We start from the raw sequence: 26,933 nt of genomic DNA on the forward strand, positions 1-26,933 counted from the left end.
GTGCCGTCGCCCGGCGCGGGTCTCACACGGCGGCACCCACCGCCTCGGAGCAGCCCCGCCGCGCTCCCAGCGCAGTTCCTGCCGCCCGGCCGCGAACCGGGGCCCGCAACGCGGCCCGGCCTTCTCCGCCCTCCTCGCCGTGACGAATCGGCGCCCGGCTGGGACAGGATCCAAATTGCAAGACTTCTGAGAAAAACTGCGGAGCCTGGGGAGAAGAAAAAAAAAATCCTCGGCTGCACTAAGCCTCTCCGCGTCCTCGCTGGAAGGGGCTGTTCGTCTGAGGAGAGCCGGCCGCGGCCCGCGGAGAAATCCCGCCGCGTGTGGAAAGTGCGAGCGCGGAAGCTCCGGCGCGAGGGGCGGGGCGAGCGCGGGACAAAGGGAAGCGAAGCCGGAGCTGCGGGCGCCTTTTCGGCCCGCGGGTGAGTGTTTTCGAGTGGGCCCGACCCGGTCGGGGAGGGTGGCGAGCTGTGCTGTTTCGGTTTGCCGGGACCCCGAGTTCCCGCGGGGTGCTGGGGATCCGGCTCAGCTCCGAGGCGGGAACGAGGGCCGGTGCGGCCTCGGTGAGGCCTAGCGGCGGCGGGGTCGCCAGGAAGCCCCATCCGGGACAGCTCCTCCGAGGCGCCGCTTGTCCCTTTACGCCGGACCCCCGACGCTGGCCGAGCACCGATGCACACCCCCCCTGCGGGGGAGTTGCCAGGAAAGCTCACCCTCCGCCCCAAACTTAGAGAGAGGACCTCGGGAAGCCCTCCGGGCCAGGCCAGCGGGGGGTCCTCACCCACCCGGAAGATGGTTCCCTTTTGGGGTTCAGGCAGCGACCTAAAGACTCCCGGGGTGGCCTGGAGTGAGGAGTGGACTCTGAGACGGCGTGGGTTGGGTTTAAACCCACCTCTGGCAGTTCTGGGCCTGTGGCTTTAAACACTTTATATCTTAATCGCCCTGAGACTGTTTCTTCGTGTGTAAAACGGGGACAGCCGCATGTCTCCGGTAGGGTCGTAGTGACTCGTGAGCCAGGTAGCCTAATAAGCCTTACCTTGTAAGGTAATTATTCAACAGACACTGAGTTCCCTGCCAGGCACTGGGGTTAGGTCCACTCTTCAGGGTTTATATTCTTAGCACAGGAGAGCCATCATTTGACAGTATTAGCCGTGAAGTGGAAGGTGCCAGGGACCTTGTTACAGTTTCTGTCGGGGCTCCCCACAGCAAGGCCTACTGGGTGTTGATGGAAGGAAAGAAAGAGGCCTGGGTTGAAAAAAACTAAGCTGTTTCCACATCAGAACTCTTACCCTGATGAGGTGAGGCATTTCCTTAAAATGAAAACTGGAAGGAAAAAGGTGTTTGTTTTACGTAGTGTGGGATGAAAGTACTCCAGTAGTCACAGTTTACTTACCTTCTTTCTGAAAATAATTTTCCATCTCTTTATACATTACCATTTGTGGTGTGTGTTAAGTAAGGAGCGAGCTCACATCTGTCCGTGTTGTGAGCTGGTCATACTAGCACCAAGTTTATGAAGACTTGAGCGAGGTTTGAGCAATACAGTAATAAATTAGACCATCCCTCCTCTCTTTCAAGACAAAACCTAGCCATATTGGCATGTTGTGTAAGGGAAAATGCCATTGATCTTTGTAACCAGATAGGGATACAAAGGAGATGCAGTTATTCTGCCCAGATAATTTATGAAGAAAGTACCTGAAATATTTTCTGAAATGGGCCGTAAAGGACCAATGAGAGTCCTCCAAGTAGACTCTGAAAATTGGTTCCAGCACTTATGAAACTATTTACCAATAAAAGAGAGTATAAAGTTTGGTACCATACCAAATTACCTTTCACACTGTTTCCAGAAATAAGACATTGCTCTGTTTAATAAAAGATGTCCCCTGAAGAAAGCAGAGCTGCTGATCAGGGATTTGTCAGTATCTGGTAGGCCTTGTTGGGGTCACCCTGATAATACATCCCATTCTATTGTCATTATTTTTTTTTTACCAGTCTAAGTAAACGTTTGCATGGCATCAGCAAAATGTTTTCCATACAAGACGTGGCTCAATATCATAAGCAAAAACTTAAAATCCATCTCTAATATAACTCTAAATTTCCCAGTAACTTATTTTCATCATTTAATTCTGATCAGTCAAATGACTATAAGAACTAGTTAAAAATATGCAAAAGGCTTGATTATTAGCAATTAACAGTGAAGTAATTTTGCTCAGAAATACCAATCAAACTACCCTATTCTTTAGGAAAACATTCTCTTATGCTTGCTGAGTTTTGATTCTCTTTTTTTTTCTTTTTTTTCTTTTTTTTTATTTTAGTGTCTCAGATTCATTCTTAAGGAACTGAGAACTTAATCTTCCAAAATGTCAAGTAAGTTTCAATTTTTATATTTATCAATCTGTGTTAATACGAGACTAATGCCCTAGCAAATGGGAATTCCAAAAATACTCTCATTTTTTTTTCTTCAAAACAGGACCATTGGTAGTTTTGTTGCATAGTATTATATCTCAGTTGTTTACAAGAAGTTATTTATTTTCTTTCAAACAGAAAGACCATCTTATGCCCCACCTCCCACCCCAGCTCCTGCAACAGTAAGTTTTAATTTTCTTGTTAATGTAATAGCCAAGTCTGGCCTTGATACAAAAACCCAGATGTCTTCCAGTGACAGCCACTCAGTCATCACAGCCACAAGATAGAAAATTCAGCTGAAAACAAGCACTTCCTACTAAATAAAATAATTCTTTCCATCCTACCTTGAACCAAACCCAACATCTGAAACTACATACTGTGAGCTTCCAAGCTCCTGAGCTGGTTTTGCGCAGGGAAGTGAGTGACGCACTCCGTCTCACAGTCCCTGTTAGATCTTCAGTTGAGTGAAGTGCTCCCTTGGCATTGTTCTTTTGTAGTTGTTGTTTGTAAACCTGACCTTCACCTGGTTCCATTTTTCTCTCACTAATGGCTAGGAACATAGCTGAATGGCAGAGCCCTCACCTAGCATGTGCAAGGCCCAGGTTGGAACCCCAGCAACACAAATTGTTTAATTAAACTTTCTTGTCTATATATAAAATTTTCACATTAAATAAACTTTCTAGTTCTGAAGATAACTGCACTCATTATAAATCTTATTTTCAAGCTGCTCAAATAAGGATTTCATTACCTGTGGGTCAGAACTTGCTACTGAATTTTGTTCTTCTCCATAAATTTTAATGATTGGCCAACTGATCTGTTACAAAGTGTCTAATGATGGGAACTGTTTTCACCCAGCAAGCTCTAGCCCAGCTTGATCAGCTTGTAAAATAATGGTCCAGTCCACAATTCAGATTTAACAGCAGCAGTATAGGCCATGTTGAAATGCTGAAATGGCTTTCTTACCATTAAAAAAAAAAAAAGCCCACTTAACATAATCATATCCTACAAAATCAGATTCAGGGTTGTTATTTTGATTTCTTTTGTTTTGTTTTGAGACAGGGTCTCTATGTAGCCCAGGCTGGCTTCGAAATGGTGATCCTTCTGCCTCGGCCTCCCAAATGCTGGGATTATCAGCATGCCCAGCCCAAAATTAGTTCTTTAATATCTGCTAGCGCTTCCTTCTATGCCCTCTACAACTAATTTCAGTCTAGTCTCCTTTTATTACTACTAATGAGTTCCTGTGTCATTTGTTTTCTCCACTAGGTAACTAGTCTGATTTACTAACCCGTAGGCGAATGTTTTAGTTATAGTTATCAGCATTTGTTTCTCCTTAGATGCTCTTTTTAAAGACATACCATACATTCTTCAGTTCACTCCATGTGATTGATGACAGTCTGTAAAGTTGCTTCCTCTAGACTCTAAAGTCTTGTGCTTCATTATTTTCTTTCTTAAAGAATATTTCTTATCACCATCTCCATCATATCCTCATGGTTGTGTACAGATTGAGTTGAGCGATTAAGAGCCTCACCTCAAAGATATAACTAGGCCCCTCAACGTTAGAAATGGTATAATTACAATGAGCTAGTTTCAATTTTTTAATTCCCCTGTTTGCTTACATTATTGTTTCATATTGAACCTGTGACTCTCATTCTTTATGCAGTGTTTGGAGGTATCATTTCATATAAATACTGCCTCCAGTAGTGTGTAATGAACAGACTTGCTATTATTTTTGAGATAAAGGCATTTTAAAAACCAGGATCCCCTTCTGAGTTTTCATACAAAGAAGGGGATTGTTTTTTATCCCTCATACCATAATTTCACATTTTCACACAAAATCCAGAAACTAGGGATTATAACATCTAGCAGAATGGATCAAAATGAGGTAGTCTCTCTTTTTTTACTCCATTGTTTTTGCCACCGTCACCACCACCACCCCGTCCACAGCCACCACTCAGATGAACCACCCCCTCCATGTGTAATGCACACTTCTTTTGTGCCTTTACTCTTTCATCTATGTTTTGCTACTTAAATATGCTTAATTTGCGTCTTTTCTAACTACGGGCTATAATTGATCACTTTATTCTCCTCTAAAGAGTATCACATGTGCTGCCTGCTTGAGTGTCTTTGGATACTAAGGATGTTTACAAGGGCATGGACAAGGGTTTTAGGAAATGGCATTTTGTGACAACCTAAGTTTAGCGGGGATGTGTCAAGTGTCCTTTTGTAGAATTCAGGAGAGCTGTGTTAACTGCATGGAAAAATGGCATTGCTATCACTTGTCATGATTGAGTTTTACTAAGTAAACTAGACACTTTTGGTCTCTTTACTGCATTCTTTTTATGCATTATGCCTTGATTTTATGAACATTGGATGTCATTATATTAACCATAAGGCCACAATTACATAAGAACCCATTTGTGATTTATATCAACACATAATTCACAAAAATCAAGAATTTTTTCACTGCAGTGAGCAGTTGTATTTGGAAAGGCTGAGAGCCTTCAGGAAATCAGATGAAAAAGAAGTTCAAGTCTGTCAACTAAAAAAAGTAGTTCTCATTAAAATTAAATGCATAAACTGTTCATGATTACCTATGGAAGATGGATCGAAGAAGAGATGGAAGAGAAAGCCTGTGAAAGACTGACTGGGTTAAAGATCAGATAGTGCCCAGTATGAAACCTATGCATTTCTTACAAGTCCTTGTTTGAAATCATGCATGTGGCATCCATTGAATCCAGCATATGTTCTTTCCTATTGACAATTCCTGGCTTCCTGACTTGAGTCTCTTCTCATTCGTCACATAGAAAATGATTGAAAGCTGTCTTTGAAAAGCAGATCCATTTCTTGTTTTTGTTTTGAGTAAATGAGTACATTGGTGGCATCCACATAACTGTCAAATAAATCATGTTTCGTTTGCATGTAGTGTTTCAGACTTAAAGTTTATCATACTTGCAGCTTTCCCATCTCAGACATCACAGATTGCCCAATTGTTATCTCATACTGTTGACCATGAAATAGTTGTAGATGTTTGAAACTGCAGTGGGATGCTTTCCTCAGAAACAACGCACAGCATACTCAGTCCCACAAGCATCCCTAACCCCCACCAAGGAAAAGAGGGAGAGAGAAGAAACATACACAGACTCACACACACATGCATGCACATACATACTTGCAGGCTGGTTTCTCAATTTTAAAAAAGACAAACTAATTTCCTCAACAACAACAGAAAACAGTTACAACCCATCATTGCTTGTTTAAATTCAGGTTGCTTTTGCATGCCATATGCAGATCATTTTTCATTTCTGTGTTTTCCTCGTTTGAGCTCATTTCTCATTCGTGTTTTTGTCTCATTTGTTTCCATCAGCAAATGCCCAGCACACCAGGGTTTGTGGGATACAATCCATACAGTCATCTCGCCTACAACAACTACAGGCTGGGAGGGAACCCGGGCACCAACAGCCGGGTCACGGTAGGAGAATCAACTATTACAGCCTCCGGCAAACAACTGGGATTGACCAGAAATGCCTCCAGAGTTAGGTCCTCTTGAATCAGAAGCACAGCCATTTAAAAAAATTCAACCTGATGTTTCAACTGTTTTGTACAGTCGTACACTGGAAAAAAAAAAAAAAAAAAACAGAACTACAGTCTGGATGTGTACTTGGAAGAAAAGAAATCCATTCTGTTTGGTGATCAGTAGGGATTAATCCTTGAACACTTAATGCTCATACTATATATGTAAACAAAACTAGAATTCTTTTGGTTAAAATCTTTTATGTCATGAAGAGTGTCTTTCATTGTTTAAGGTAATTGGCCTTACTCTCAAGGATGTAGTTTCTTAAAGAATGCTGGGACTCGAGACCTGGCTTCATCTGGACTAGAAAGCTTTGGGCAGACCTGCCCATCCAAACTTCCACACTCAGTTATTTGTCTTTTGGATTTAGTAATTGACCTGAGACTTGTTTCTTTCCAGTTTAATACAGGAAAAGAGATTTTACTGTCAACCCCAAGGAATTTCATAATAAAACTTGAGTGGAATTAACTCTAGGTGTTACATAAGAACAACTAGAGGTCCATTTCCAATCCCTTGTGAGAAAGAGGATTCCTAAAAATTATTTTAAACTCCAAGGAAACTAAGGTAATAAATCCAAAAGTCAAATACCTACATTAGAGTGTGGTGTTGGTAAGAATATATACAAAACAGAATGGCTGTCAACTTTTTAGTAACTGGTTTTCATTTGCTGTATTTATAAAGAAGAAATGTAACTCAAAACAAGCCCTCTCACCCTGTAGTAAAGCTATAGCTGAAAACCCGTCACTATCAAACCGTGTGTCTATCTTGATAAGCACATTGCTTGATAGGTTTCGTTTGTCTAAATTTTTCATTGTTTCTGCATAATTTGTACTTCATAAGCATATCAAGTTCTATGTGCCATACGTATTTCACAGTATCTGAAAAGGATTCTGACAAAATTTATGTTTATGTGTGTGTTGTGCCTTGCACATAGTTTCTATGTGCAGCAGTACATGTTTTTCCCTGGCCTAAATGTGTTGTTTCACAAGTGTGGTGAGTGGCAGGGTTATCAGATGAAAAAGAACATTATAATTCACACAGTAGGCAGAATTAGTTTTGGACCATTTGTGTTAATGTAGAAATTTATTTATGGGCAGTAACTAAGAACGATGACTCTGAATAGCTCTATACAGTAAGCTCGTGGTGGCCGTGCTAATGGAACGGGTCACTGTGATCCTAGAATAACTTGGTTTGTGGTTTGTATAAACAATCAGTTCTTAATTTGTATATAGCTGTAAGGCTTCTCTGGTCGAAACCTTACTAGGAAAAGGAGAGTGTACTCCTTTCTGGGCCTAGGCTGGTCCTGTGTTTTCAACCTCTTCCCTCCTGGGGAACAGAAGAACTGGGTGCAGAGAGAGCTCTAGCCTTCAGTGTAGGGCAGTGGGTTAGGAGTGAGAGGTTTGGTGTTTGCTTTGTGGTTGTTTCCTCTGTATTATTGTCCTCTCGTCCCTATCGTGAGCAAACTGCTAGAAACCTAGGGGTTTGCCCTCTCTTGTATCCCTGACTTCTTGTTTTGGGACTTGGTTGCTTATAAAATGTGTTTGTAGAGAATGACCCCAGTGATGCACTACTTTGGGAAGAATGTTGAGTAAATTGTTGTCTATAAATAGCCATAGTGATTTGGTGCAATGGTTCAGTGAAACCCCAAGTAAGATCTTTGTTACATATGGGTTGTTTTCAGATAATAAAGTGCATAGGTACCATATTGAGACCTTTGGAGGGCTTAGGACAGCTTTGAGTGCAGCCCACAACTGATCACTTTGTTCAGATGATGGTTCACATTCCCTAATATACAGGTTCATACACAGATTGAGACAAAGTGTTAAAAGCATCCTACTTCTTGCTTGTAGAAATCCTGTCTCTAGAAGAAAATCATTAAATAAGACCTTACCAGAAAAACAGCTAAGAATTGAGAAACAACAGAAAATTCTGTTGTGCTATCCAAGATGAATCGATCACAAAATCATGGACTTTGTCCTCAGATTGACTAGGACCTAACTCTTAGAGAAGAACAGTTTTAACAAGCATACGTTTGCTTCTCCACCTTCAATTCATTGCAAATGGGAAGAGAGAAATTGGGAAGATGGGGAATGGGTGCTGCAGGGGGGGGGGGGGGCTTCCTGATAGCAGCAGGGAAAGGTCCTCCTCATGGGCAAGGCCACGCTGAGCGCTCCAGTTGTGCTCCCGGGCCACTCAGCCAAAGAGCCGGTCGCAGTTTCTCTCCCTCAGGACCTCCCTTGGGTCAGTTCTAGTTGACTCTCGGTAAGAAAGGGTGAGATAAAGTGCGCAGGGCAGAGTAGAAAACTGTTTGGGACATTCACGAAGGTGACTGAGATGTTAAGAATTGGTGATGTGTGGTGATAAGCTTCTTTAGGATCCCCAAACCATCTGGAATTTCTCTTTTATTCTTAGGGAATGGGGGAAGTGTTGTTTTGTGTTGTTGTTTTGTTTTGTTTTTTATTTGTAATTTTATTTGGGTAACTTTCTTAGGGAAAGAAGGAGTTAGCAAATCTATTAATGTTCTAAAATGTGATTCTTTGGAAGATACAAGCAAATATTAATAAACTTTGTTTTTTAGCTGTTTAAATTCATACTTAAAGTTTGAAAAGTAAACATGTTAAAATTTTTACCTGTTAATAGTATTTTGGTACCTTCAAATATGGGCACAACCTTGTCCTTTTTTTTTGTAACCCACTTTGTGTTCCAAAAGTTCGTTTGGGGTCTGGGTTAAAAAATGTTTTCTAATCACGTTCTGTGTTGAGAAGCAGACTTTCCACGCATAAGGTTAGCCACACAGGACTCTGACTTCTTAGGGCTCCTGTGAACCATGATGCCTGCTTCCCTGATTGTCCACTGTACCCACTGTGACAGTTTCTGCCCACACTTCTCACTTCATTCCAGTGCCCACTGCTGGCTAAGCCCAGATCTGTCTGTGGGTCAGAGCAGCGAGGACTGGCCAGTGTGTGTGTTGATAACTGAAGGGAAGCAAGCAGTTCTCTCCCCGTTCTGGCAGTCAGTGTCAGGTTTCCCCGCAACGTCAGAGCCAAGTGCGGTGGACTGTGTTACTTCTTATTCTGACTCCTTCATCAAAGCAGTGATATGAAGAGGAGATAGAGAAGTTCAGACCCAGGTGCCCTTGAAGTGGCAGCTCTCTGTGGGGCATCCGCGAAGTCACCTGGTGTCGCCTTGCCTCTGTCTCCTCACACAGCCAGGACCAGTCACTCTGCTGCTTCCTCCTTTACCTTTTCTCTCACCAACTTCCTCACTGCCTTTTTGAGAAGATGTTATTCCTTTTTCTTGTCTTTTCCTTTTTCTCTGTCCTGTCTTTCCTTGTCCTCCTTTCTTTTCCACAAAAACAATGTTGTGGAATGGGCCTCAGAAGTAACATAAGCAAGGCCCAGGGTCTGCCAGTGCTCAGCACCTAACGCCTCTTTATTTCTGTGTGGCAGTCTGATGAGGACAAGAACAGTCGGACTCCAGTTTGCACATCTTGACCCCAAGACTACAAAGACATAAGACAGAGAACTACAAGTTAATGTAAAACCTTAAGAAAAATAAATTTCTATTTCTAAAGGACATACTTTTCTTTTCTTTTTAAATTTATTTGCTAGATTTCTAGTTACCTCCTGTTTTTTACTGGTGATTTTTTTTTTTTTTAACCTGGGAAGTGGTCTTTGTGTTGTTTGTATGGAGTACATTCCTGACATGATAACAAGATTCCCCTGTAGACAGTACGTGTATGGTAAGTGCTAAGTGCTCAGAATCTACAGATACTAAATGTTGACTATATGCATAATATTAACTGAGCAAATAAAAGGATACCAGGTAATGTCCTAAATGTGAGGTGTTTGGCATATAACCCCATTTTCAGTGTGTGGATTCTGTATAATATTTTATTCTTGCATCCAGGTTGTCAAACAGTGGAAATAAACTACTAAGTAAAACATTAAATATTATGTGTTTAAAGTCATTTTCTTTTGATATAAACATTTCTGAATTTGCAGTGATATCTGTTTTCTTTGGAGAAAATATAAGGATCTTGTATCCATGGACGAGTAGAAGAAAGGCGCACTAGAATTTTTAAGGGACTTTCTTTTCAGGTGCTAGTGAACTCCTTGCAATTGAATAATGAATATATTTAACTCTTTTACAGGCATCCTCTGGTATTACGATTCCAAAGCCTCCAAAGCCACCAGATAAGCCGCTGATGCCCTACATGAGGTACAGCAGAAAGGTATGTACCAGGGACCAGAAGATGGCGAGGACCCCGGCTCTGCTGACTGGCCTTACATGCCACTTCAGACTGGCTTGGCATCTCTCTTACACATATTTGGGGGAAGGATTAAAAAACTTGTAATTTTTTTAAGTGGTTCATTCTGATTTCAGACTTTTAAAACTCAGATCCAAGAAGAGCATGGTTAAATAAACTTTTAAAATCTTTTAAACAGATTAGTCTGTAGCCATAAAAGTAATATCTTTTGGAGAATATTTGAAAGACATGAGAAAAATGTTAAGTAGAAAGGAAAATGTAAGACTGTTTATATTGATATATTATTTTTATTAAAAATAATAAGTCTGGGATGTAGTTCAGTAGTAAAACATTTGCCTAGCCTACGTGTAAGAGCCCTTAGGATCAATTCTAAGAGCACAAAATTAATTAACTAGTGAGTATAGTAAAATATTGTCTTGATCATAATTATTACATGTGTTTGATAGTGTGATACCATTGTATAATACAAATACACTAACTACTACTACTACTACTACTAAATTCGCTTGAACTGTTAGAGACATAGTCTTAATTGTTTGGTTAATTTGCTGTAAGTGTGTACTGTGATTTATGATCTTAAATTATCAGTTTGAAGTATTTATGAGTAAAATGACATGGTGTATGAGGTCCAGCAGGGTAAAGATAAAATGAGATAAGCCAGCTATTGGCAGTTTTAAAGCAGGCTGATTGGTAATAGTAGTTTGAAACTGTCTTCTCTGCTCTTGTTTGTCTTTAAAGGTTTCCATGTTAGAGTATTTTTAAATGACTATATACTTAGGCATTAATATTGAATTTTCAACTCTTGACTTTTAAGGTCTGGGACCAAGTAAAGGCTTCCAACCCTGACCTAAAGTTGTGGGAGATTGGCAAGATTATTGGTGGCATGTGGCGAGATCTCACTGATGAAGAGAAACAAGAATATTTAAATGAATACGAAGCAGAAAAGGTAGGGGGATAAATAAAATATTTTAAATATAAATAAAACATTTTATTATTTATGAAAGAAACATAAGATTTGACCAGAAAGCTGAGGCAGCACTGAAGTTTTGTCGTCCACCAAGCTCCAGTCACCTGCCGTCTGAACCTCATGTTCTCTGTTCAGAAAGAGACATGGCGATGCCGATACCACTTTGCTTCATGCCTCGGACATTCAGATGGCCAATAAAACCGACACCCCTTTCCATTGCAGATAGAGTACAATGAATCTATGAAGGCCTATCATAATTCCCCTGCATACCTTGCATATATTAATGCAAAAAGCCGTGCAGAAGCTGCATTAGAGGAAGAGAGTCGACAGAGACAGTCTCGCATGGAGAAAGGAGAGCCTTACATGAGCATTCAGCCTGCTGAGGACCCAGATGGTAAGGAGGGAAGTGGGGTTTGTGTGTGCATCCTAATCTCTGAATTAAAATAGAAGATACATCTTAATTCAAGGCTCTTAGTCTTTTAAATGGAAAAACGTAATTTTAAGTTATTCCGATAATAGGATTGTGTGTGTGTGTGTGTGTGTGTGTGTGTGTGTGACTTTGCCATGAGAAAAATACCCTTTAGAGTGTGGGAAATGACTAAGGGGGGAAAAGATGTATTTATTACTTTTCAAAGTCTGTATTCAGAATATAGGATTTGTTTCTTTTTCAAGATGGTCTCACTGTGTTGCTCAGATTTACCTTGAGCTCATTCTCTAGCCTCAGCCTCCAGATTCTGGATTACAGACCACACATTGAGCAACATTATAGGGTTTTTGGTTTGCTTTTGGTTTGTTGTTGTGGTTGGTTGGTTTTTGTTTTGTTTCGGTTTTGAGGGTTTTTTTTTGTTTGTTTGTTTGTTTTTTTTTGTTTTTGTTTTGTTTGTTTTTGTCCTTTTGAGTTTTTTGTTTGTTGTTTGGTTGGGTTTTGGTTTTTTGAGACAAGGTATCGACATAGCCCTAGCTGTCCTGGAGTGGAGCTCACTGTATAGTCCAAGATCCTCCTGACTCTGCCTTAAGTGCTGAGATAAAAGTGCTGGGTGTTCCGGGTGGCGGGTGGTGGCCCACACCTTTAATCCCAGCACTCGGGAGGCAGAGCCAAAAGGATCTCTGTGAGTTCAAGGCCAGCTTGGTCTACAGAGTGAGTTCCAGGACAGGCACCAAAACTACACAGAGAAACCCTGTCTGGGGAAAAAAAAAAAGTGCTGGGTGTGCCACCACACCCAGCTTACTTATTTTCTAAAAATTTAAAGACATTTCAGTTACATCCAGTCTTTTTTTTTTTTTATGTGTGTAGCAAGCCTGTAGGTTTGTACATGTGAGTGCAGTGCCTGAGGAGGCCAGAAGAGGGTGTCAAATCCTCTGGAGCTGCTACTAGGAATTAAACTCTCATCCTGTAGAAGAGCTGTACATGCTCTTAATTGCCACATCCAATCTTACTGATTACCTAAATTTGCTGAATTAAAGGCTCTTGGAAGCAAAAATTTATGAGTGTGTAGAGGCATCATAAAAACTTAATTCAGAATCCAATATGAATTTGAGAATACCACTCATGAGATCACTCGTAAGTGCCTGTCATATATTACATGTAGACAGGGTGGCATGGGTTACACATACATTACTCACAGATGACCAGGCTTCCTAATTAGGATTCCATGTGTGGATGTGCAAACTGCTCTCCTGGCCTCTGCAGCCCGGCAGTCTGTAGCTGCAAGGCCCCAAGGTAGCCACCTCCCCTGAGGAGCATGCTCCTCTGCAAACTGAGCCTGCTGTGTAAATGTTGTCAGTGTCTCTGTGTCCTGCTGCATGGTGGACAGGGGTGGGAGCAGCAACTCCAGCCACCAAAAAAAAAAAAAAAAAACAATGCCAAGAACTAATTGAAGATCCCACTTTAAAAACACCCGAGGGAGTTCTTAAGAACTATAAAGAGATAAAAAGTGGAAGAGGTTATAATGGCGCCACAAGACAGGAATAAATTCAGCTAAGTAAGGAGGAAGTCTCAGAAATGAGCTTCAAAGGGATTCATTCGTTGGGGCTACTGACGAAAGTTCTCACAAATGCAATAGAATGTAATAAAATGTGGAGTAGTGGCATTTGCCCCACCCATGACCTTGGGCTATAGGATACAAAGGAGGCGGTGCTTCCTGCCATTGTACAAGACCTCTTAAAAGGAGAGAGAGAAGGGTCACATGCCCCTTCTCCCTGCTCCTGCCTGCGAGGTGGATTCGCTTCCGGTCAGATCACAGGACAACTTCAGATGTCTACTCCGTTCTGTACTCGTGAGTGTATTTCCTCACTTTATATCTTAATAAATTCTGTTACCCATTTAATAGACTCACATGGATTGATCTTAATAATGTGGACTAGAAACAGAAATTGAGTGCTAAGCATTATTAGCACTGCTAAAGTACATATGCAGACTTTAATTATCCAGATGAAGTGATTGATATAAGGAAAATAATAGAAGAGCAAGTCTGTAAATAACTGGGAGAATGGAGGTCTATACTGTGGAAACAAAGGTTAGCAACTTAGAAGCCATATGTAGAAAATAAAATATTTCCTAAGCGAACTATAACAGCAGGAACTAAGTTTGAGAGGTTCTTACATGAACAATAACATGGAATATAATAATTATGAATCTACATTAATATAATATGACTCTTGCCAGGCGATGGCGCACGCCTTTGATCCCAGCACTTGGGAGGCAGAGCCAGGCGGATCTCTGTGAGTTCGAGGCCAGCCTGGGCTACCAAGTGAGTTCTAGGAAAGTCGCAAAGCTACACAAAAAAAAAAAAAAAAAAAAAAAAAAAACCTCTAGGGCAGTGGTTCTCAACCTTTCTGATGCTGCAACTCTTTAATACAGTTCATGTGGTGACCCCTCCAACCATAAAAGTATTTCATTGCTTTTTCATAACTGATTTTGGTACTGTTGTGAATCCTAATGTAAATATCTGATATGCAACCCTATGAAAGAGTCCTTTGATCTCCCAGGGCGTCATGACAAACTGGTTGAAAGCCACTGCTCTAGGAATTGAGAAGTAGAAATATACAGAAGACCAGGAGATGGCCCATCAAGAGATGAGGGCAACATCTGCTAACTTCCTAGAAACTGCAGACCTTGATTCACACAAGATAGTGAAGGCTATTTAAATGGCTCTTCAGAGACCATCATGTGTAGCATGCAGGTCTCCATGTGTAACAGGGCTTCCTAAGCATGGTACCTATACCCCTGTGAGACACTGAGAGGACTGGGTGGTTCAGAGACAACCTTTATTTTTATCTATATTGGAAGGAAAACTTGCTTTGATCTTTTGTTTTGTTTTGTTGTTTTTCGAGACAGTGTTTCTCCATGTAGTTTTGGTTCCTGTCCTGGATCTTGCTCTCTGTGTAGCTTTGTGCCTTCCCTGGAATTCACTTGGTAGCCCAGGCTGGCCTCGAACTCACAGAAATCCACCTGGCTCTGCCTCCTGAGTGCTGGGACTAAAAGCAAGCACCACTGCTGCTGCGCAGGTGAAAACTTGCTTTGTTTAATGAGTTAATGTAAAGAAAAAGAGTAAGTAGATATTTTAGTGGTATTTGCTCCACCCATGACCTTGGGCTATAGGGCCCGACAGAGGTGTTTCCTGCCATTGTACAAGACCTCTTAAAAGGAGAGAGAGAAGGGTCACATGCCCGTCTCCCTGCTCCTGCCTGTGAGGTGGATTCACTTCTGGTCAGATCAGAGACGATGCCAGATGTCTACTCCATTCTGTATTTGTGAGTGTGTTTCCTAACTTTATATCTTAATAAATTCTGTTACCCATTTAATAGACTCACGTGGATTGATCGTAATAAGGTATTAGTGCAGATTGCTACCAGGTGTGCGAAGATGATGCTGCAAGATAAAGGAAAACACTTGTGTTACTAGAAATAAGCATATATGCTGGGTGTGGTAGTACACACTTGTTAGTCCCAGCACTTGAGACTAAGACAGCTTGTCTCAAAAAAAAAACCACACACCCTGGGGCTGAAGAGATGGCCCAGTGGTAAGTGCTCTTGCTGTGCGAGCACAAGGACTCAAGTTCAAACCTCCAACACATAAAAAGCCAAGCAGAGGAGAGCTGGCCCATCCCTGGGAGCCCAGCACTGGGGAGCTGAAACAGGCAGATTCTGGACCCATGATGGGCAGCCAGCCTAGTCAAAATGGTGAGGTTCCAATTCAGTGAAAGACCTTGTCTTAAAGGGATAGGGCAGAAAGAGATAGACACCTGCCATTCTCTGGCCTCCACATGCACGCATCACACACACCAAAAATAACAAGATGTGTACTGTATGTACCTAAATTTGAGTAGCACCTTTACACATTAACAACAGCCATGTACAATTATAAACTGGCAAAAAATTAAAAATAACCTTAGAATCAAATATCTCTGAGTGTGTAGTGTGTGTTGATGTGTGTGTGTCGATGTTGGGTATCTTCCTCAGTCTCCACCCTTTTGTGCTGTGATTGGGTGTAGTGTGTGCCCTGTACTTCCGTGTGCAGGCATGTGGAGGTCAGAGGTGACATCCAGATTGCTTCCTCGGTGTCTTCTCTGCCTTATTCTGAGACAGTCTCTCTCTGAACCTAGAGCTTGCTGTTTTAGCCAGAGTGACCGCTGAGTCTCCCGAATCTGCCACACTCAGCTTTTTCTTGATGCTGGCTGGGATCCGAATTCAGACCCTCACGCTTACCTGGCAAACACTTCATCAAGTGAACCATCTCTCAGCCTTGAAATTGGGTCGTTGTTTTTTTTTCTATAAGATTAGTTTGGGTCTTGACCATGTTTAATGTAATAAACCATAAATACTGCCTGGAAAACTAAATATTGCTAGAGAAGATGGTGATAAGTTAATTTTACAAATGAGTATTTTCATTAGTTTTAACTACAGTCCAGCGTTTATCAAATGCCTTAGATCACTACTGGGAGAGTGGAACATTTGGCAGAATTTCCAGTTCTGCCATCACATGCAGGCTCCACATGGATCCCAGGGCTAAAAGCTCAAAGATATGAACATATGTTGGTTTTTTTTGTTTTTGTTTTTTTTTTTTTTAAAGATTTATTTATTATGTATTCAGCCTATATGACTGCAGGCCAGGAGAGGGCACCAGATCTCATTACAGGTGGTTGTGAGCCACCATGTGTTTGCTGGGAATTAACTCAGGACCTCTGGAAGAGCAGTCAGTGCTCTTAACCTCTGAGCCATCTCTCCAGCCCCCTGTTTGTGTTTTAACTAAACCTCAGACACAAATCATCCCTTAGTATAGTTGTTCTCCATCTTCCTGATGCTGTGACCCTTTATTAATACAGTTCCTCATGTTGTGATGACCTTCAACCATAAAATGATTTTTGTTGCTACTTCGTAACTAATTTTGCTACTGTTATGAATTGTAATGTAAATATCTGATCTGCAGCCCCTGTGAAAGGGTCGTTCAGTGCCTCACCCAGGGGTTTGACCCATGGGTTGAGAAGCCCTGCCTTACTAGCTTTGTGGAAACGACATTTCAGCTGGTTGTCTTCTGTCTCTGTGTGGTTCTTAATGTGGCCTGCCCTGACTCCCAGGATACTGAACAAGCCCACTTGCTAGGACACTGAGGGCCATACTTACTTGGTCATTGCTTATTAACATTGTTCTGGTTACTAGCCACCTAATTTTCAGGACATTTCCTTTATTCCAGATTATGATGATGGCTTTTCAATGAAGCATACAGCCACCGCCCGTTTCCAGAGAAACCACCGCCTCATCAGTGAGATCCTCAGTGAGAGCGTGGTACCTGATGTGCGGTCGGTTGTCACAACAGCTAGAATGCAGGTCCTCAAGCGACAGGTCCAGTCTTTAATGGTTCATCAGGTAAGGGCAGAAAGCATTCGTTGTAATAAAAAGAGTCTATGGCACACATCCCAGGTGACGTGGCTCTGGTAGAGTGTATAAGTGGACCTGTGAAGCGGTGTCACCTGTGCCTGATTGGAGACAGAAGCTTAAGGGAGAGGAGGACCATTGCAGAAGTTCAGTGAGTTTGTCACTGAAGACCGTGATAGAACATTGAAGTATAGCTGTTAAAAGATGGGTGCAAACTCAAGAATGGGGAGCACTCCATCAGCCTTTGCTGCATTACTGTCAAATGGTTTTCCTGGGGGCTGGAGAGATGGCTCAGCGGTTAAGAGCACTGGCTGCTCTCCCAGAGGACCTGGGATTAATTCCCAGCACCCACATGGCAGCTCACAACTGTCTGTAATTCCAGTTCCAGGGGATCCAACACCATTACACAGATGCACCAATGTAAATAAATAAATCACTTTTAAAAAAAGATTTTACTCGTTAACATATTGTTAATGGTAGTCTTTCCCTATGTTACATTTTTTAAATAATAACTAGATTTTATACTAAATGATTTTTTTTTATGTAAAATTAGTGAGCTGGAGAGATGGTTCAGTGGTTAAGAACATGTACTGCTCTTCCAGAGAACCTGAATTCAGTTCCCAGAACCCATGTGGTGACTTGAAACCACCTATAACTCCAGCTCCTGGGGACCCAGCACCCTCTTCTGGCCTCCCTGGGTACTCTTGTGTACATACCCACTTACACATCATTTAAAATGCAAAATTATACTTTATAAACTTTTTTGGTTTGGTTTGGTTTGGTTTGGTTTGGTTTTGGTTTTTCAAGACAGGATTTCTCTGTGTAGCTTTTTGAAGCCTGTCCTGGAACTCACTTTGCAGACCAGGCTGGCCTCGAACTCACAGATCCGCCTGGCTCTGCCTCCCAAGTGCTGGGATTAAAGGCGTGCCCCATCATCACCCAGCTAAACTCTTTTTAAAATGACATACTGTGTGTGCTTCACATCTGCTTTAGAGAAAACATAATTGTTCGTAATCTGATCTGATCCCTTGCAGCGAAAACTAGAAGCAGAACTTCTTCAGATAGAGGAACGACACCAGGAGAAGAAGAGGAAGTTCCTGGAAAGCACAGATTCCTTTAACAATGAACTGAAAAGGGTATCATTCCATTCATTGACTGCCTTTATCATGTGCCTGCTGCTTTGGGTTTTTTGTTTTTAAGTAATTTTTTGTTGAGTGTCAGTCCCTTTGAAACAGTACTAACATCATAGTAGAGCTTGTACTGTCTTTCTAAAATTGTTCCCATTTTTCTGAAATAATAAATTTGCAGTGTCATGTAGTATACATTTAAGGACTAGGCCCACAGGTGATAGAGCCCTCTAATGCTTTTGTTTAAAGTCTTTGTAGTTGTGAATTATTTTCACTTTATTGTAATTTATTTATAGATGTCTTCACTAGATGTAGTTGAGTTGCACTTTGTATTAAAACAAGTAAATCTCAACTGAGTGTGGTGCACACCTTTGATCCCAGGTAGAAAGAAGTAAGAGAATCTCAATGAGTTCAGGCCAGCCTGGTCTACCTAGTGAGTCCCAGGACTACATAGAGAGACCCTGTCTCAAAAAAACCAAACCTTAAAAACATAAAGGAATGAATAAATGAGCGAATGGAGTGTTTGATAGCTGAAGTGTAGGTGGGGCATCCTAAGGCTAGCCTGGTCCTGGGCAGTGCCCCAGCAGCCCCTGCCCTGCGCTGTCTGGTGAACTGGGGCCTGTAGAGTTTGAGGACAAAACACTGCCTTGTTTTTCTCCCTCCTGTAAATACCTCCTGTAAATGCCAAGAAACAACTTGCCTGACTCGGCTTCGAAGAAGAGAGCATTGCTGAGAGTTCTGATTTGTTTCTGACTAGTTATGCGGTCTGAAGGTGGAGGTCGACATGGAGAAAATTGCCGCTGAAATTGCACAGGCAGAGGAACAGGCCCGCAAAAGGCAGGAGGAGAGAGAGAAGGAGGCAGTGGAGCAAGCCGAGCGCAGTCAGGGCGGCATCGCCCCTGAGGAAGAGCAAGTGGCAAACAAAGCCGAGGAGAAGAAGGACGAGGAGAACAACCCCATAGAAACAGGTAACCGGTAGAAATGGGTCACCAGCTTCTCGACCCCTAGGATGTGGGATGTGGGATTCTGGGCCCTTGACAGCCGGCTTCTGACCTTCCTTTAGTTCATCCCTGTGACTGTCCAGGGATGCTGCTGTTGCTGGCACTGCAGGCACTATGGTGGCTCAGTCTTGCTGTCTGAGCTCTTGGTTGTACCCAGGTGGGTGGGTGTGGCTCTGGAGACACAAAGGGGCCTCGTCCCTTTCCCCATTGCTGGCACTGTGACTCTACTGAGCTTTTTAGCTTTTTCTTCATTTGACAAGTGCCTGCCTCTGAGTGTGTTCCAGTCCTAGATTTGGCATAAGATTAACAGGCAATAATATTTTAACCTTTACGGCTACTTATTTATGTAAGATGTGATCTTTGTCCCCAAGATTGTTGTCTTTGGTGTCTTAGGATGACATTGGGCAGAGTAATTGTGTGTGTGTGTGTATGTGTGTGTGTGTGTGTGTGTGTGTGTGTGTGTGTGTGTGAGTGTGTGAGAGAGAGAGAGAGAGAGAGAGAGAGAGAGAGAGAGAGAGAGAGAGATTTTGATTGATTTCAGGACTTGAAACAAAGACTTCCTGGCCCACAAAGCCTAAAATGACGATTATTTAGGCCTTACATGTGGATAGCTGACCTTCCCCTAGAGCAATTTGCTTTTTGATATTCTGATTTTCCTAAATAAAAGCATTCTTTGGGGTTAAAAAAAAATAGGTAAAACTTACTTAAAATATTAATGAATTTGGTTATTCTTGGAGTTTTGAGATCAATTTGCCTTCTGGCAACTATTGGCCCTGCCTAGTGGGTGAACAGTAAAGCCAGAGGTAGTTAGGGTATCAGCAGAGTCTACCGGAAATAGAAGGGACACGGGCATGCTTTGTACTTCAACAGCAACTGCCTATACAGAGTTTAATGGAACATCATTACCTCTACCAGACAGTTATGCAGTATTTAACTCAGCAGATTATCTTTTCAGAAAAGTCTAGTTTTAATCTTCGTTTTCTGGGCCTCTTTCAGTTTTTGAGAACCTGTTTTTTACCATAAATTTGGAATTGAAGCACATTTTTGTGGTTACAGCAAATGCTTGAGAATCAGAGTACAGTTCTTTGCTCATCTTGCAACAAGACCATGTTCTCAGTCTGTTTTGCCCTTGAATGAGGTCTGTCTTACTCTGACAGCAAAGGGTGTTTACTCAGGTTCTGTCTTCTAACTTAAGGAAAAGAAAAAGGAGGGAGAAACTGAAGAAAAAAAATTGAGTTGTCAAAAACCTTGTGCTTTTAACTTCCTAAAGGAAACAACCCAGCAAGACTTGCAACAGAGCATGCATCTCCATCCTGTGCCTTCATTTTATGTGTTTCAGGCAGGATCTTGTTGTACTGTATGGCCCAGGCTGGTCTCAAACCCTGGGCACAAGCAGTCTTAACCTCAGCTTTCTGGGTAGCTGAAATGTCAAGTGGTGCCACTGTGTCTGGCTTAATTTTAATGTTACATTTAACCCAGTGTATCCAAAATAGTAAAATGTTACCAACATCTTTCAGTTATTAACATTCTAGGCTAGAGAGAGCTCAGTGGGTGAGACCGAGCCCATGTGTAAACAGCAGGTTTAGCAGTACACACACAAAATCCCATCACTGCAGAGGCTGAAGCAGACAGATCCCTAGGGCTCATTCCCAGCCAGCCTAGCCTGCTTGGTGACTTCCAGACCAGTGAGAGGTCATGTATTTATTATGTATACAGTATTCTGTCTGCATGTGTGCCTGCAGGCCAGAAGAGGACACCAAATCTCACTATAGATGGTTGTGAGCCACCATGTGGTTGCTGGGAATTGAACTCAGGACCTCTGAAGAACAACCAGTGCTCTTAACCACTAAGACAAACAGTTCTTGAGGAACCAGCCCAGCGGACAGTTCTTAAGGAACACAACAGTTGCAGTCCTCCTCTAATCTACACATGGTGTTTGGCGCGCACGCCTATGACTGTCTTACATTCTTTTGTTATACCAAGTCTTTGAAATCCAGTATGTATTTTATAGACTTGATAATTTCAAAAGCTCAGTTCTTGCAAGTGTTTGGTTTGATTTAAATTTCATAAACCTGTAGGGGAAAATGTAGACTTTTGCACCCGAAGTTGTCTCAAATATGCTTAAAAATCCCTGGGTCCTACTGGTCCATTTCAGGTGCTTGTCCGGATCTGTGAGGCTAGTGGCTGTCGTACTGAACAGACATCTGTGCCGTCAGCATAGTTAGAGTGAGTGAGTGTCTGGGAACTGACGGTGCGAATGTGTGATTGCAGAGGAGACACATCTGGAAGAGACGACCGAGAGCCAGCAGAACGGGGAGGAAGGCACGTCCACTCCTGAGGACAAAGAGAGTGGGCAGGAGGGGGTGGACAGCCTGGAGGTGGAAGGGACCAGTGACAGTAACACTGGCTCAGAGAGCAACAGTGCGACAGTGGAGGAGCCGCCCACAGACCCCATGCCAGAAGACGAGAAGAAGGAATGAGTGTCGCATTGTCTGTGTGTCCGCAAACTTTTTTAAATGAAAAAAAAAAAAAAAGTTGTTTTTTTTTTTTGGTTTTCATGGTGTTGTGTGGTCTGTGTATTAATTATTTCCTTTTCCATCAATACCACCATAGTGTTTTCAACCATCAACATCGTAGCTAATGACAGGCACGTACCTTTCTTAGCTTTTTGGGAATGGCTCTTTCCTTTGGATACTGTTGGTAGCTCTCAACTTCTGAAGCCTCAGAACTAAGATTAATCGAGAAGACACCCAGCTCTTTTCGAGAATTACCTTTGATGCTGCAGAATCTACTCTTACAAATGCCTTCCTTCATCTCACTTGGGTGCTCCCCAAAGCCATAGCTTTAAACCTTCCTGGCCCCGTCTTGTGTACTTGTACAGAGGACCTTTTGGAAAACATTCTGTGAGTATGTTTGTTCACTTACCCTTTTTTGTTTCTAATGTCAGATACCAGGAGTTCTCTTACAGGGTAGACTGTAGCCTGAAACTAACTACACATAGATCGGACTGGTGCAGAGATGTCTCCATGGTGGAGTAGTTGCTGGTGTGAATAGTCCTTAAAGTGAGCACAGCGCATGTACATTATCTATAGTGATTTCATTCTAGGTAATATGGGATGTGTTCTGGGAAACTCATCCTTACTGTACAGGGGAAAGAAATACTTTTTACCAGGTTGGTTTTCCAAAGATATGGAAGATAAGAAATGGAATGTTCTTTTGGTTTTTTGAGACAGGGTTTCTCTGTGTTTCTTTGGCTATCCTGGAACTCTCTCTGTAGACCAGGCTGGCTTTGAACTCAAAGATCTGCCTGCCTCTGCCTCCCAGTGCTGAGATTAAAGGCGTGAGCCACCACACCCAGTGGAATGGAATATTCTTATAAAACAAACTTCAAAATGATTATCCCATTCCAGAATAAAAACAGGAATGAAGTTTATCCACTTGAACATATTTTGCAGTGATGAAAACCCCAAGGCTTGAGATTCCATAGATCAGAGCCTACCTTTTTGATAAGCCCTTAGTAGACTTAGAGACCAGAAACAAAATAGTTGTTTGTGGTGTATGCTTCCTAAAACCTAGAATAGATTTTTACTGAATAGTGGTATATATGATGGTATATGTTTCTTAAAGATCCAAACATAATAAAGAAATGAAGACAAAGGTCTCAGTGTTTTTATTGCCCTATAGAAGATAAAAGACATATAATTTGATCCCTATTTATGGACATCATGGAATGACCCACAGTCATGAAATGTCATACATAAGACCCTTGTCTCATGAACTGTCAGTGTTAATCGGACTGTGAAGAAATCTATGATGTTTGAATAGTGTGTAAGAAGTGTGGCTAAGTAATGAATGTAGCCTGTGCTCATTCAGGGACACTACCCCTGCACTCCTCAGTTACAGTAATTCTCTGTAGTTGACTACCCAGCACTGTTAGTGTTTGATTCTACACTCTTCAGTTTCCTGAGAGGAAGCCTGATGTGTGCGGTCATCCTTTGGTCATTTTTTCCATGATTCTACATGGAACTTTCTCACAGTTTCTTGTGGATCAGAGAACTCTGTTATCAACAGGTCTAGGTCTGTTATGGGTGTTGAGCCTGTAGAGCAAGAATTCAGAACGTCTCATTCTGGACAAATTAGATAGCCATAGATAGATAGACTCCTGAGAGGTGAGATGGAGCAGGAAAGCTGTTAAATATGAGCAGGAAACTTGTGAAGTGTGGGGTTCTTATAGTGCGAAGAGCATGGAAGCATCTCCTGCCTTTGCTGAGGACTGGGAAAGAAGCTCTAGGCCAGGCTGCTGGCACTGGCCAAAAGTGAATTAAGATAGGACTAGTCAGTGGGGAAGGATTAGATTGAAGTTATGTTAGACTAATGCATGTAGGCAGCACTTTTGAGAAGGTTCTTGATTTAGAGAATACAGAGTATAACAGGTCTTTGATATCCCATGCTCCATAAGCATTGGACAAGTAGCTTAAACTGAGTAAGTATAAAATACACTGAAATGTCTTAAGCCTCTCTACCTCACATGATGTTCATTTGATTTGTTTATTAGTACATAAATTTAAGGATTTAAATTTTATTAGGTTCTAAGAAAAAAGGAATTTATACTCCCCCAATTTTGTAGAAAATTCATATTCTGCAACCTGCCCGGACAGCTTACAGGCCTTTCTCTAAATGACTGTGACCCAAACAGAACAGCTAGGTTTAGCATAATAGTGTTCCTGTCAGCAAAAGGCGCGTGTGTCAGACTGGTCCCATCACAGATACCTGAGCTGAGAAACGCCTGCTGGAATTTCCACTGTGCTCTTACGTGTTTAGATACAAATGCTTCCTGTTGGATTGTGGGTGCCTATGTTATTGAATGTGGTAGCACACTGCACTGAGTTACGAGGCAGGACAGAAAAGGAAGATGGAAACAGGACATGGAAACAGAAAGGAGCCTCTCACCAAGGAGTCTGGTTGAAGCCTCTGGAAGGCCAGGCAGGACTCAAACAACTGATGTTTGCCGTGAAGGCTGCCAACAGAACTTTCCTTTCCAGTATGGGCGCTGTGAAGACGGCAGTGAAGCAGGTTTAAAGCCTGGGGGGTGTGGCCTTGTGGGGCCTCGCTCCTTTACCCAGGCGTTTTCTAGGAATTTCAACACTAGCTAGTAATGATTTCCTGCCTCTCCCATAATAATTTATAATCCTGGCAGTGCCCCTCAGGAACCACCCTTTGATCTCATTTGGGTTTCTTCACAACCTTTTGAAGATAATCGCTTCAAAACCCAAAATTTTCTATATGACTATGGTAAAAAAAATAAAGTGTCACTCTAAGAAGCCCACACACATGCTCTCGGGTATGTCTTCTTTCTGAACACCTCTCTTTGACTGTGGCTTATAAAATCTAAATTAAGATATCTTTAATATGAGACTGAGAAATGATTCAGTGTTTAAGAATGTTGGTTGATCTAGAGGATCCGGGTGTGAGTCCCAGTACATACATGGCAGCTCACAGCCATCTGTAACTCGAGCTCCAGTGGATCCAGTGCCCTCTTCTGACCTCTGAGGGCACCAGGCATGCGGGTGGTACACATCCCATACATGCAGGCAAAACACTCATAAATCTTTTTTAAAGACAACTCTAATATAAGCCCAGCTCTGCTTCATACTGTCTAGTCCAGAAATTATTTACTATGCCCAAATCAATGATCTCAAGTCTCTTGAAAGATAAGAGAACCCAGGCTTGGAGGCAGCAACATGGAACTGTCTCCCTATTCATAGACTTGACAGGTTGTAGCCTAGTAGCCATCATCTGGAGCTGGAGTGCGTATCATCTAGGCTTGTAGACACACACTTCATGATGTTTGCTTGACAAAAATAACCCGATAGATTTTTTTTTAAAAGTCCCTTTTACTAAGTGATGCATGGCTCTATATAATTTTTTTGTTTTGTTTTTTGAGACAGGGTCTCTTTGTGTAGCCCTGGCTGTACATAGACCAGGCTGGCCTTGAACTCAAGAGATCCATCTGCCCTATGCCTCCCAAGTTCTGGGATTAAAGGCGTGCACCACCCCCGACAGGCAGTTGCATTCTTTAAAGCAGAGAATTCGGGAGAAGCAAAGTGCTATCTCATTTTGGTGTGATAATGTAAAAGCCAAATGGAAAATACATGATAGACTCAAGGACTATCCAAAAAAAGGAATCTGAGGTCATGGATGGCTACTGAGTGTAGCTAACCCACATCCACATCTTTGGTTTTGCTCCTCCCCATTTCCATACCAGTCCTGGAGAGGAGACAGTGGGTGCCAACTGGATGAAATTCCTATCGCCTGCAGTTAAACGGAAGCTTTAGTTGTTCATGTGAACAAGCAATGCAGCGGAGATCATAATTTGTTAAATCCTCATTTTAGAAACAGTTCCATTCCACCCCCAAGCGCTACCCCAGTGAGTCTCCACCTGGTCTCACCTCCTGCTTGGGTTTTATCTTGTTGCTCTTCACCCTGGGGGCGACCTTGCCGGAACAACTACCGCTGACTTCCTAATGATCTGCATTCGGATGGCTTCACGGCTTCCAAATGGAAAGCGGACTGCTGGGGAGCAAGTTTGAAGCCCTTTTAGAAGACACCATGCTGAATTATATCTTGACTTACTGTGAAAATGAGTCTTCCATCAGTATGGTAAGGGAAACAGCTTAGTTCAAAATGATATGCGTGTGTTAATAACCATTAACACTTTATAAATGTCTTAACTGTCATCTTGAACCACATGAAATTGCCCACAATTTGATTGGTTTGCTTTTGTGTGTGTGTGCTTGTGTACACGTTCGTGTGTGTGTGTGTGTGTGTGTGTGTGTGTGTGTGTGCAGGTGCACACACGTGGAGACCAGAGGTTGATGACAAATGTCTTCCTCTATCACTCTCTACCTTTTTTTAGACAGGTCTCTCACTGAATTTGAAGCTCAGTGATTGAAACTAGTCTGTCTGGCCAGCAAGCCCCTGGGATCTCCACCCTACCTCCCAACCCAAGCCACCCTCCCCGCCCCCAACCACCAAGCATTAAGATTATAGGTACTCACCACTGTGCTCAGCTTTTTATGTGGGTGTGAGGGATTCGAACTCAGATCCTTAAAATCCTTAAATTTGCGCACTTTGCCAACTTAAACAAGCACTTTGCCAACTGAGCCACCTCCCATGTTACCTGCAGAATGACACTTCCACCTGCTTGCTAACAAATCTGCATTTTACACCCCCCACCCCGCAAGTACAAGTGCTTGTTTGTAGTTTAGAGTGTGAAATGACATTTGCAATTCACTAGTCTGCCCTGCATTCTTCTGTAGTTTTAGTGGTCAAGGAAACCCAGATTAAAATTCAAATCCCAAGGTACTCAGTATGTAACATTCTGATCTTCTGATTTATTTTTATCTTCACTATGTGTAATGTGTCCGTGTCTGGGGGTTGGGGGGTATATGCATGGGAGTGCAGTTACCATCAGAGGCCAGAAGAAGACATCAGACCCCTCGTGCTGGAATTACAGGCAGTTGTGAACCACCTGATGTGGGTACTAGGAACTGAACTTGGGTCCTCTGCAAGTGCAGCCAGTGCTCTTAACCACTGAGCCATCTCTCCAGCCCCAACTTGCTGGTATACACACCCCAGTAGCCCTATAGTCAAACCTTTTTGGGTTCTCGTGGTTTCACTATCAATAATGTTTTTCTTCATTTACTTAAAGAGTAAAAATGTTAAG

The 26,933-nt window shown here is 42.2% G+C and overlaps 1 protein-coding gene across 4 annotated transcripts; it reads left to right on the plus strand.

Annotated features, from left to right (window-relative positions):
- The first annotated feature begins 330 nt into the window (after positions 1-330).
- Smarce1 (SWI/SNF related, matrix associated, actin dependent regulator of chromatin, subfamily e, member 1) lies at positions 331-22,865 on the plus strand. 4 transcript variants are annotated; one of them, XM_028889431.2, is made up of 11 exons: positions 331-419; positions 2,307-2,358; positions 2,536-2,579; positions 5,762-5,866; positions 10,122-10,202; positions 11,053-11,184; positions 11,428-11,599; positions 16,898-17,070; positions 18,114-18,215; positions 18,964-19,174; positions 21,479-22,865. In XM_028889431.2, exons 2-11 carry the CDS (start codon positions 2,352-2,354, stop codon positions 21,685-21,687), a joined length of 1,236 nt encoding a protein of 411 aa, XP_028745264.1. In that variant the 5' UTR covers positions 331-419; positions 2,307-2,351; the 3' UTR covers positions 21,688-22,865. The 4 variants fall into 4 exon arrangements, with proteins under 4 accessions (XP_028745264.1, XP_037057386.1, XP_028745265.1 ...); XM_037201491.1 differs by lacking the exon at positions 21,479-22,865 and adding an exon at positions 21,363-21,465; XM_028889432.2 differs by lacking the exon at positions 5,762-5,866.
- The last annotated feature ends 4,068 nt before the right edge of the window (positions 22,866-26,933 follow it).

The sequence above is a fragment of the Peromyscus leucopus genome, chromosome 8b (assembly GCF_004664715.2).
Source record: "Peromyscus leucopus breed LL Stock chromosome 8b, UCI_PerLeu_2.1, whole genome shotgun sequence".
In the NCBI taxonomy this organism is placed as follows: domain Eukaryota; kingdom Metazoa; phylum Chordata; class Mammalia; order Rodentia; family Cricetidae; genus Peromyscus; species Peromyscus leucopus.